The following is a 12,974-nucleotide window of genomic DNA, read 5'->3' as shown; positions in this document are numbered from 1 at the left end:
GTCTCAAATCTCACGAGCACCCCTTCTTCTCAACATCCTCGTCTCCATCTTTATCCAAATGGGTGAACTGCCAAGTCTTTCACAAAGTTCCAACAAAAGGAAGTACAGCAATGAGTAGGGAGTATTGCAGACTACCTCTGTTCCAAACTGGTATATTTTGAATCATTTCCACATGCTCACTTCCTTTGGGATATATCTGTAATGATATTTCAGGCTGTATTCTAACGTTAAGTCTTATTCTGGGATAATGTATTCAGTAAAAACTTGAGCTAGACTTCAGTACATAGAGAAGGATAAGGCTTAGAAATAAGGGTCTGGGCTTGAAAGCCGTAGTGGATGGAAACGTAGAAATCAACACAAAAATACAGAATGTGAAAAGCAATGGAAAACAGAACCACAAGAATGATTAATAAAATGTTTTTATTGTTAATAAAAGTCCTAGTCAAAGTGGCCTACATTTACTGAGAGCCTACCTTACTCCAAGAACTGTAGGCAGTTGTGTGCATAACACTCATTTAGCCTGCAAAATAATGGTGGTGTTCCCATCTTACAGATGAGGAGGAACCTGAGGTCCAAAACAGCAAACACTTACTTGCCCAGTTTGACGGTGCACACCTGTAATCATTCTCATTTTCTTCCATTTTCCCAAAGAAAAGAGTTATAAGAATTGAACTTGGCAGAACATTTATAATATTGATCAAGTATTGTATCTTAATATAATACTTGTGTATCAATCAGATCAATCCTGGTTGCTATTTAAGAGTTAGAATTTTAACCTCTATCACATTGTTTGTCCATTGGAGAACAGATTGCTTGTTGACAACACCATCATTGTGTGTGTTTGTGTGTGTGTGCATGTAAGATTTTACTTCAATATTTTAAAATGTTTCTTGACCCTGGAGTATTAGTTCTGTGTGCTATTATGAGTAAAACCCTGATTGTTTCCTGGATGAGACCTATTAGAGTTGTTTAGATAATGCACTTAATATTACTTTACCATATCACCACCCCCGTCTTGGTATGAACGTTCACAAACTTGTAATGGTGCCCCTCTTGGATGAAGTGGAGGTCATATCGGTTTCTGGGTGGAGGAATTGTACCAGTCACATTCACAGGAAGCATGGTTTATTCTATGATGTTGCGGATGGTGTGTTCACCTTCCTGCATATGAAGCCTCTTAGGAGGCTGAGGCAGGAGGATCACAAATTCAAGGCCAACATCCACAACTTAGTGAGGCCCTTGAATCAAAATAAAAAACAAAAAGGTCTGGGGATGTAGCTCAGTGGTTAAGCATACCTCGGTTCAATCCCCATTACCAAAAACAACAGCAGCAGCAGCAAAAAAAAAAAAAAAAGTAAACACTTTATCGGAGATCATTTAATGGAAAGGCAGGATTCAAACTGAAACTTGTGATGTGCCAACCAAATTCCAAAGCTATGGTTCTTTCCATTCATCTATACCCAAGATTGTCAAACTTTTTCTAGAAAAGGATAGAAAAGAAATACGTCCGAGTTTGCAGACATACAGTCACTGTTACAACTGGTCAGCACTGCACTGTCACGCAAAACATAGGCTGTTTGTAGCCATAGACTGTTCATAAACAAATGGGCGTGGCAGTAGCCTAATAAAACCTTATTAACAAAATCAGGTGGTAGGCCGGATGTGGACTGTGGGCAGTCTTTTGCTGATCTCTGATCTACATATAGTGTTTAAACTGAGTTGTTGGCTGACAGTAAGAATACACTAAAGTCAAAATGAAGAGCAGAATAATTCTTGGAGACTAAAGTGAAGAAAATAACTAAAGCCTTGAACACTAAAGATCCTGTAATGAAAGAAAATGACCCCTCATATGTGTCAAGTGCTATCATTTTAAAAAATGATTTATTAGTGGTAAACAAACAAACAAACAAACAAAAACTCCAAGCTGTATTCTTCAAAATGGTCAGAGTTGTGAAAAGCAAAACCAAAAAAAATCACAGAGGGGAGAACTAGATGCAGTGCGGTATACTGGTCTGATTCTGGAAAAGGAAAAAGGATACCAGTGGAGAAACTGGTGAAATCTAGCCTACATATTGGACTGGTGTGGTGAACGTGTGGCCATCACGATAATTGTTAACAGGAACTGTCTTCCTATTTAGTGATTTGTTTTTGGCCAGTCTGGAATTTTTTCAAGTAAACAGTTAAAATTTACTCGTTTACTTACTTATATTCCTTAGACTTACTCCAGTGTAGACACGTGGCATCCATGTCAGGGCCAGGTGAGTACCGAGTCTGAAAGTAAAATGGACTTTAAACCTTATCAGCATGAATTGCCATTAAAATAATATTGCTCTGTCATTTATGTACTTAATAATGACTCCTACAGAGAAATTCACTTCACCATGGAAACAGCAAAGCTGTTTGTTTTTTTATAGTACTAATGATGATTGACAAATTGCTTGTTGCAAAGATTAAAATTATACCCAGATGACCTAGAATGAGAAATTATTTACAAAGCATGTTCTACCTCATTTTCTAAACACTTAACAGGCGATTGCCACTCAGTAAGTATTATGAACACCATCAATTACTTTACCCCGCCACCTTTTATTAACATACAAGTTCAGTCTCAGGCTCTTGTATAAACCTGATACCTAAAGTTGATAAAGCATAATAAAGATGGCATAATAAAACTATAGGCCAATCTCATCAGTGACTAAGATCTATAGATCATAGATCAAATACTATCAAAGGGAATTATGCAATGTGGTCTTAAGTATGCCATGTTGGTGAACAGATTATTTCAAGTATGTAGAGTTATTTTAATGCATGGGAATCTACTGTTATAAAAACAGTACACAAAGCTAAAAATAAGCATGACCATATTAATGGATACTGAAACAGCATTTGACTCAATTTTTTAAATTTTTGTAGAAATTTTTAGAAAATGAGAATTGTAAGATAACTTACTAATATGATAACATCTCCAACCAACATACTTCTTATAGTTTTATATAAAGATGCTGACTGTATTCACATTAAAATCTGAAAACAACATAAAAATACTCTCACCACCACCACTCGGTTGTGGAAGAGAAGGAATGAAAATTGAAAAGTTGGAGATAAATTCTCAAGAGAAGCAACTGGAAAGGAAAAAAAAAACCTATTGAGTAAGATACTGGACATACAGAATAGCAATAACATTCAGTCACTGTGAATTGGGTTGGTAATGAGTACTAATTAGGGAAATAAAAAATCTAAATAAATTACGAGAATTATATGCCTTTTTGGAAATACCATTCTAACGATGTCGCTTCTTGTCAAAACACCATGTGATTTAATACATTTCAAAGAAAATTATCAACTCAAACCACAGACAAATGATTTTAAAGATCATATAGAAAAATAAGCCAGCGAAATACCTAAAACTTTCATGATGTCTTTTTTTTTTTTGCTTTCTTCTTTTTCATTTTTAAATAATTTAATCTTAAAGAATTATTGCAAGAATAGTATGAAAATTCCCTGATCACTTGGCCACGTTGATTTTTATGATGGTCTAGCTTTTCTACCTATACACACACACACACACACACACACACACACACACACACGTACGTGCATATATGTACATAGGTATTATACTTATGGATCTTTTTCTGAATCGTTTGACAATGAATTGAATACATTATGCCCTTCACCTCTTGATGTATTAAGTGTGTTTTACCTAAGAATAAGGGCATTTTATTAGATGAACACAGTGCATTCAGCAAAGTTTCTCGGTTGTCCCAATAGTATACTTTATTCCATTGACTATTCCTTTCTCTTTATTTCACTTTAGCCTGAAACAGTTCTTCAGCCTTTGTCTTTCATGGCATTCACATTTTGTTAAGAATACATACGAGGTGTTTTATTAGAATATTTCTCATTTTGTCTAATATTTTCTCATGATAGGATTTCATAATACAGTCTTGGCTGGAATGTTCCATGAGTTTGTGAGTATCTCAGATTGTTGGTATACGTCTCTTGAATGGTATTAAGTTTGATCACCCTACCAAGGAGTTGTCTAATTTCTTTTCTATATTATTGACTTTTTCCTCCTTGCAGTGAATAAATATTCTGGGAGATTCTTTAAAGCCATGCATATCACTTGCATCTTAAAGAATTATTGCAAGAATAGTATGAAAAATTTTTTATACAAAAAAAAACTAGCCTTTACTGTGACAGTTACATCATCAAAATTTTCTAATCCTACCACTCCTCCTCCTTTCCACCATTTTTTCATTCATTGATCTTTTGGCCATCAGTAGAGACTTAGACATTCCTATTTTATTCAGTAGATTATAATTCATTACGGTATGTTTATTGTGATGCCCAGTTTGTCCCAGATTTTGCCAGTGGGAGCCAATTTGGGCTGGCTCCTGTGTTCTCTTGACACATTACTTATAAGCACTTTACTTTCTGGCACAACAAAATGTTCCAAGCTCATCTTATGTCTCTCCTGCCCGACTGCTGGAATCAGTCATTTCTTCAAGGAGCCCCAGTTCCTTTTGATGGGGAGTGGTTTGGGCACTGAATTGGGGATACTAAGAGCCATAGCTTCTAGTAGCTTAGAAAGACAAAGATGTTATATGTGTATGTTCCAGTGTGTACAGTTTCTGAAAATTGCAAGTTAATATTGATACCCCACAGAGTTCTATCTTGCCTCTCCTGCCTTGTCCCATTTCACATTTCTGTTTCTTCTTCCACAGTGAAAACTGTAACTTTCAACACATCAACACATTGACTCATTCCTTCATTCCTATGATACACATCCAGTTGACTCACATTCTACCATGTCCCTGTGAAAAACAGGTTTACTAACAGAAACACCATATTTATTGGTCTTTTTCCCCTACCAACATTATGTAGCCAAAGGTAGTCTTCTGGCATGGGCAATATGTGGTCAGAGAACAAGGATTCTAAAGTTACTGGATTGTTCCTCCACTTCTGTTCCCAAAGTGGTTATTTTATTAATTTAAAATACAGTTTGAGTCATCTGTTTCCATTTGCATTCAGAGTTAAGTTTGTTTGTTTTTGAACATTGTAAAATTTTTTTGGCAGGAGGGTACCAGAGATTGAACTCAAGGGCACTCGACCACTGAGCCACATCCCCAGCTCACTTTTGCTGAGGCTGGCTTTGAACTCACGATCCTCCTGCCTCAGCTTCCCGAGCCACTGGGATTAAAGACATGTCCCACCACACCCAGCTTGGTGATTTTTTAATATATATGTAGAACATCAATGTGGTTCTTTCCTCCCCTACCTCCTATAAGTAGCCATTTTCATTATTTTTTTGCAGTATTTCTTTTTCTTCTTTTTTCTTTTTTACAAAAACAGAAAAAATACATACACGAATTTTCACTTTTTTCTTAAGAAAGCCACTGTATGGACTTTTTTGCTTTTTGCTTTTTTTCACTTAACCATATATTCTGTAAGTCATTTCATATCAATTCATTGCACTCATTATTCTCATTCTTTTTCACATGGGGCCATTGTATGTGTATATTGTAGTTTACTCAGTCAATTTCCTGTATTTGGGTATTTGGATCAGTTCCTGTATTTTGCAAATATAAATAATGCTGTAGTGAGTAACGCTGTACATGTATATTTTCATATTTGTGGAAGATTATCATCAAGATAAATCATGAGAAGTAAGGTTGCTTGGTGGAGGGATAAATGTATGCATATTTAGGTTGAGTATTGTCAAATTCCCTACCACAGGGGTGGTATCATGTTGCATTCCCACTAACTATGGCCAGGAGTTCTGGAGTTACCCCACAGCCTCATCAGTGTGGTAGATGAGAAATGATATCTCAGTGTGATTCTAATTGACATTTCTCCATTATGAAAAAAGTCAAACATCTTTTCATAGATATGAAAGTTGGTGTGCCTCTTCAGTGAATTGGCTTTACATTTCTTTTGCTGGCTTTTCTACAGCACTTTTGGCCCTCATTTTTAAAAAGGTTCTTATACATTGGAGATACTTGCTCTTTGTGCTATATTTTGCAGATGCTTTTTGCCAGTCTGTTGTTTAACTTTTGACTTTGCTTCTCTTGTTTCTGGCTATCCCAAAAATATTTTAGTCAGAAAAATCACAAGTGAGGGCTTTTGTTCTCAGATGTGGACATTTATGATAAAAGCATAGAATTTTAAGCAATATAATTATGATGGAAAAATAGATCACTAGGATAAATGACCTCAAAATAGATGCAAGTATATATAAACATAAAGTGTATGTGTTTAATGAATTTAGCATAGATTAAAAAGTGACACTTCAGATCAGTGATGAAAGGGATGGTTATTTAGGAAATATACCAGCCTTCAAACTGTTTAGAAATAAAGTTAAATCCCGACTTTAAACAGTCCACCAAAGAAAATTCAGTTAAATAAATTTAATAGTTAACAAATGAAACCATCAAAGTACTAGGAGAAAATATTGGTAATTATATAAGCATTTCTCAACTTCTCAACTCTCAACTGTTTAAGTTTTGAACTGAATAATTCTTTGCTATGGGAAGATAAAAAATTCAAAATGCAGACTTGACTTTTCAAATTAGTCAATATGAAATAAACTTACTCGAATTTGTGGAGATAGGTACTATCATCAACTGATAAAAGTATAAATAAATATAACATTGAAATGCAATAGACAATACATGTTATACCTTTCCTGTATATACTTAGCTTTTGTCTGTGCATTTTTACTTATGGTACCTTATCCTTTGGAAATAACTGGACTGTCAAAAATTTCATTACTATACTATTTATAATTGCTAAATATTGGAAAAACCCCATCTGTCCAATAATACATATATATACATTCATATATGAATACATTATATATGAATTACACAAACACATATATTATCACTGCTATAATCAATGAAGTATATACACATGGAAAATGGGCAGATTGTAGTTAGAAACTCAGGTAATAAAATTATGTGTATATGTATTTATCTCTGAAATAGTAGATACCATTTCTTTTTTTCTATTTACATAAAAATTTTGATAGATTATATGCAAGATAGTATAGAATTTTTAATTTTTGTATTTGTATTTCTGACTTTTCCACTGAACATGAATAGTTTAAATAATTAAAAAATTTTAATGGGGGCTGGAATTGTGGCTCCGCAGTACTCACCTAGCACGTGAGAAGCCCTGGGTTCAATCCTCAGCACAATAAATAAATAAATAAATGTGTCCAGCTATAACTAGGAAATAAAGTATTAAAAGATTTTTAATGGAGGGCTGGGGATGTGGCTCAAGCAGTAACACGCTTGCCTGGCATGTGCGGGGCACTGGGTTCGATCCTCAGCACCACATAAAAATAAAATAAAGATGTTGTGTCCACTGAAAACTGAAAAATAAATATTAAAAATTATCTCTCTTTTCTCTCTCTCTCTCTTTTAAAAAAAAAATTAATGGAGAAATAAAACATTTTTTATGGGCTAGGATTGTAGCTCAGTGGTGGAGTGCTTGCCTAACTAGCATAAATGAGACCCTGGGTTCTATCCCCAGAACCACACATTTAAAAAAAAAAAGAAGTTTTTTAATCCTTTGTCTCAATTCCAATTTTTTAAAAAGTTAGAAAATTTTTAAAAGTAAAACAATAGTAAATTGTTAAATAATTTTTAAAAATTTCTGCAGTGGTGTTCATGAAGGAATTATTTACAACTAAAAAAGATAGATAATGTTCCATAATAATTTTGCATATGATAGACTATGCATGTGTAAGGAGAAAAAGGGTATTTTTTTCTTTTTTTATTTATATATGACATCAGAATGCATTACAATTCTTATTACACATATAGAGCACAATTTTTCTTATCTCTGGTTACATACACAGTATATTCACATCAATTTGTGTCTTCATACCTTTACTTTAGATAACAATGATCATCACATTCCACCATCATTAATGACCCCATGCACCCCCTTCCCCTCCAACCCCTCTGCCCTATCTAGAGTTCATCTATTCCTCCCATGCTCCCGCTCCCTATCCCACTATGAGTCAACCTGCTTATATCAAAGAAAACATCTGGCATTTGGTTTTTTGGGATTGGCTATCTTCACTTAGCATTATCTTCTCTATCTCCATCCATTTACCTGCAAATGCCATGATTTTTTCTCTTTTATTGCTGAGTAATATTCTATTGTGTATATATGCCACAACTTTTTTATCAATTCATCTATTGAAGGGCATCTAGGTTGGCTCCACAGTTTAGCTATTGTGAATTGTGCTGCTATAAACATTGATGTGGCTGTGTCCCTGTAGTATGCTGTTTTTAAGTCCTTTGGGTATAGACCAAGGAAAGGGATAGCTGGGTCAAATGGTGGTTCCATTCCCAATTTTCCAAGAAATCTTCATACTGCTTTCCATATTGGCTGCACCAATTTGCTGTCCCAGGAGCAATGTATGAGTGTGCCTTTCCCCCCACATCCTCGCCAACACTTATTGTTGTTTATATGCATAACAGCTGCCATTCTGACTGAAGTGAGATGAAATCTGAAGAGTGGTTTTGATTTGCATTTCTCTAATTGCTAGTGATGATGAACAGAAAAGGGGTATTTAAAAATATAAACCAATATTATCTTGGTGAAAAGCAGTACTTGTTAATCATCTAAATATTGACCATCCAAAAATGAAATTACAAAACATTATAAAGGAAACTGTCTAAATTTAGTATTAAAGCACAGTATTTCGTGTGTGTGTGTGTGTGTGTGTGTGTTTGTATCATGATAGAAGATTCTTTACTTATTTGTATGAATATACTAAAGAAAACCAACCTGAAATTTGATTTGTCATAGGTGGCTTCAGGAGAGTGCAACGAGGACACTGAAGTTTACAACATCACCCTGTGTACTGGGGATGAACTCACTCTAATGGGTCAGGCAGAAATCCTTTATGCAAAGACTTTCAAGGAAAAGTCACGACTTAACACGATCTTCAAAAAGATTGGGAAGCTCAATTCCATCAGCAAACTGGGAAAAGGCAAAATGCCATGCCTCATTTGCATGAATCACAGGACCAACGAAAGCATCAGCCTTCCATTCCAATGCAAGGGCAGATTCAGCACCCGAAGCCCCCTGGAGCTTCAGATGCAGGAAGGGGAACACACCATCCGCAACATCGTGGAGAAAACCAGGCTTCCTGTGAATGTGACTGTTCCAAGTCCTCCACCCAGAAACCCATACGACCTTCACTTCATCCGAGAGGGGCACCGCTACAAGTTTGTGAACATCCAGACCAAGACGGTGGTGGTTTGCTGCGTGCTGCGGAACAACAAGATCCTCCCCATGCACTTCCCTTTGCACTTGACTGTCCCCAAGTTCAGCCTCCCAGAACACCTGGTAAAGGGAGAGGTATGGCCTGAAACCCTGGTCCATCACTGGCTGGGTATCTGCCAAGAGCAGTTTGACATTGATGAGTATTCACGGGCTGTCCGGGATGTGAAGACTGACTGGAATGAGGACTGCAAGAGCCCCAAGAAGGGCCGGTGCTCTGGCCACAACCACGTGCCCAATTCCCTCAGCTATGCCCGGGATGAGCTCACCCAGTCCTTCCACCGGCTCTCAGTCTGTGTGTATGGCAACAATCTCCATGGCAACAGTGAAGTGAACCTTCACGGCTGCAGGGACCTGGGGGGAGACTGGGCCCCCTTTCCTCATGACATCTTGCCCTATCAGGACTCTGGTGACAGTGGGAGTGACTACCTTTTCCCAGAAGCTAGCGAAGAATCAGCAGGTGTCCCAGGGAAGTCAGAACTTCCTTATGAAGAGCTGTGGCTGGAGGAAGGCAAGCCTGTCTGTCAGCCTCTCACGCGCTCTCTGAGTGAGAAGAGCAGATGTGACCCTTCGAGAGGATCTGCCCGGTCCAAGTGCGCAACTTCTCCTCTTCCTGTCCCTGAGACTCTGGGAGCCACAATGAAGTCTTCAGAAATCGCCCTACCTCCACCTCCAGTGCCTCCCAAGTCTGAAGCCGTAAGTTGTCTCTGTTTGTGAGTGGTGTGCTGCTCTCCGTGTCTCTCTGCATGGTCATCTACTCATCCATTTTCTTTAAAAAAAAAGGAAAACTTCCCAACGGAAGGTGATCCGAATGAACAAATTTGTTTGACTTGGCCATGAAATATAGTTGTTAGCTAGATCATCTCACTAGTTAAAGTTGTACTCTGTGTTGGATGAAAAAATTCTCCACAAGTTTTTCAGGGAGGCTGAGGCAGGAGGATCACAAAGCCAGCCTCGAGCGAAAGCAAGGTGCTAAGCAGCTCAGTGAGACCCTGTCTCTAAATAAAATACAAAATAGGGCTGGGGATGTGGCTTAATGGCCAAGTGCCTCTGAGTTCAATCCCCAGTACCCACCCCACCCCACGTGACCCCCCACAAAAGAAGGAAACATTTAAAACTTTCGCTGCTGTCTAGAAAACAGATTATGGGGAGGAGAGAATAGAAGCTAGGAGACCAGGGAAGAGACAGTTAAAGTGACAGAGGTATGAGGTGAGAGTAGCTGGTACAGTGGGTGGCAGGGAGAGATGAGCTCCACTGGAATATGGCTCAGAGGTAGGCCAGCAGTGTTCACTGATGAAGCAGCTGTGGGAATGAAGGAGAGCAGCAAACCCCTAGCTTCTATTTTAGTCAGCTCTTTCTCTGCTGTGACTAAAAAACCCGACCAGCACAATTGTAGAGGAGGAAAAGTATATTGGAGGGCTCACGGTTTCAGAGGTCTCAGTCCGTAGAAGGCTGACTCCATTCCTCGTGGCTCAAGGTGAGGCAGAACATCATGGTGGGAGAGTGTGGCAGAGGGAACCAGCTTACATGATGATAAGAAAGCAGAGAGAGAGACCCCACTCTCCAGATACAAAATACATACCCCATAGCCACGCCCCCCACGGAACCACGTCGACCAGCCACAACCCACCTGCCTGCAGTCACCACATAGTTAATCCCATCAGGGATTAATTCACTTTTTAGGTTAAGGATATAACCCAGTACTTGCACTGTCTCACACGTGAGTTTTGGGGGGACACCACATCTAGACCATAACAGATTCTTAACCATAGCAACAGAGTAGATACTTGCCATGTATAGTACAGGAAAGATTGAAAGAGGAGAACATGGATTGGAGGCAAAGGGGAATCAGGAGGCGTTGGTATCCCTCATGACTCTTCTGTATCTCTGAAACTGCATTGAGATCAATGCATGGAGTGTGCACACTGGAACCAGGTGATTCTAAACACCTTAAACATAACTCAGAGCTTGGTGGGGCTGGGGGTGTAGCTCAGTGGTGGAATGCATGCTTATCAGGCAAGCATGAGAACCCCAGGTTCAGTTCTCAACATCCACAAAAGAGGGGGTTCAGTACAAACAGGAAAAAGAGTCTTCTGCTTTGATCATGTTTTTGACTGACAGCCACTCTGAACCTCCGCTACTCATTTTTTGATCACTGAATTTCATTTTATCTGAAGGGAGAAGTACTAGAGGCACTAGGTATAATTCTGTTCATGTATTTGACAATATCTATTACAGTGGTTTCCTTTATTCTAGCTCTAGCAAAATCTTTTTTTAAAAAAAGATCCTACATAAATCCCAATATAAGAATTAAATTTAAAACCCACCTGACTTAAGCACAGATTGAGAAAAGGCATTCTTTTTTGTGTCCCCACCCACTCTCTTCCCCCATCAGGTGTCTTGGGACAGCTCTCTGGACCCCTAGGTTGTGTGGAACCCAATTTCCAAACCATGGAATTACTCGATTAGATGCTAGGAATACCTAGTCTAGTAAAACCTAGACTCTGAGCCCCTAGGACCTTTTAATTTTATGGAGAATGTAACAGACAAAAAGAGATGACTGTTATACAGGTTAAAAGACAAACAATTTTTAAAGAGAGGGACACAGTGTGTGTTTGGGAATTCAGAGGACAGAGAAAAACTTGTAGTTGGAAATGAAATAAAGAAGCCTTCATGGGGATTCTGATATTTTAGTAAGTTTAGAGCATATACATAGATTGAAAGAGCAGAGATGAGAAAGAAGAACATTTCGAGTAAAGAGTGAGCAAGGGTGTGCGAGCTGGGATGCTTAAGCCCATGAGGGAATCAAGTTCTGTTGAATAGTGTTGGCTAGGTCCAAGAGGGTTAGATAAGGTTGGGTAGGGTTGGATAGGGTGGGTAAGTTTGGATAGGGTTGGATAAGGTTGGATAGAGTTAGATAAGGTTGGGAAGGGTTGGATAAGATTGGGTAGGGTTGGATAAGTTTGGACAGGGTTGGATAGATTAGATGGAGTTGAATAAGTTTGGATAGGGTGCATGAAGGGCAGCAGTGACTGACAGGCTGGAGCCAGGACATAGACAGCCCTGAATGGTGGGCAGTAGTAGTTCATGCCAAGTGCCCTGCTTCTCTGTCCATACAGAGCCTTTGCTTCTCCAAAGTTTTCTCAAGAGAGAATCCACCTCTGGTTCCCAGAAACTGCAGGTCTGGACTTTCCCATGCTCCTTCTGGGATCTTCCAGGGACCCTAAGGCACAAGCACAGAAATCCCTGTATTCATTAGAGGTCATGGAATATTTGGGGAACTCTTGGTAGAACTAAGGTCCTTGTATTCATGTCAGAGGTCCCCTAATGGTGACTCCAAAAGACAGGTAAAAAGTAAAGGGACCCCCTCCTAGCAAGCACTGTAAGACCTTTAATGGCATGGAAATCCAGCTTATGTAGTTGATGTTACGTGAAGGTTCAGACTTTGATCTTTATTAGGAACATGACAGTGTGAGCTTTTCCTACTGAATCTTGGTCCTCCCTGGCATGTTGTGGGCCTCATATTTGTTGACTGACTGATGTCCTCATCCAAGGTGGTCCCACCCAGGATCACTTACGTAGTCAAGTCTAGAGGTAGGAAACTAGCATCACTTGTTTTTTCAGTGGCTGATGAAAGAGGAGTAAGAACATAAATATTAAGAAGTCCA

The 12,974-nt window shown here is 38.5% G+C and overlaps 1 protein-coding gene across 2 annotated transcripts in view; it reads left to right on the top strand.

Moving 5' to 3' along the window:
- Positions 1-12,974, top strand: part of GAREM1 (GRB2 associated regulator of MAPK1 subtype 1) — a 186,721-nt gene that overhangs the window by 156,605 nt on the left and 17,142 nt on the right. For both annotated transcript variants that reach the window (XM_081263351.1, XM_081263350.1), the window contains exon 4: positions 8,830-10,002. In XM_081263351.1, the coding sequence (XP_081119477.1) occupies positions 8,830-10,002 (1,173 nt within the window). The remainder of the gene's footprint in view (positions 1-8,829; positions 10,003-12,974) is intronic.

This window comes from Spermophilus citellus (genome assembly GCF_964194105.1).
Source record: "Spermophilus citellus genome assembly, chromosome: 12".
Lineage (NCBI taxonomy): Eukaryota > Metazoa > Chordata > Mammalia > Rodentia > Sciuridae > Spermophilus > Spermophilus citellus.
This window is presented reverse-complemented; position numbering and strand designations above follow the sequence as displayed.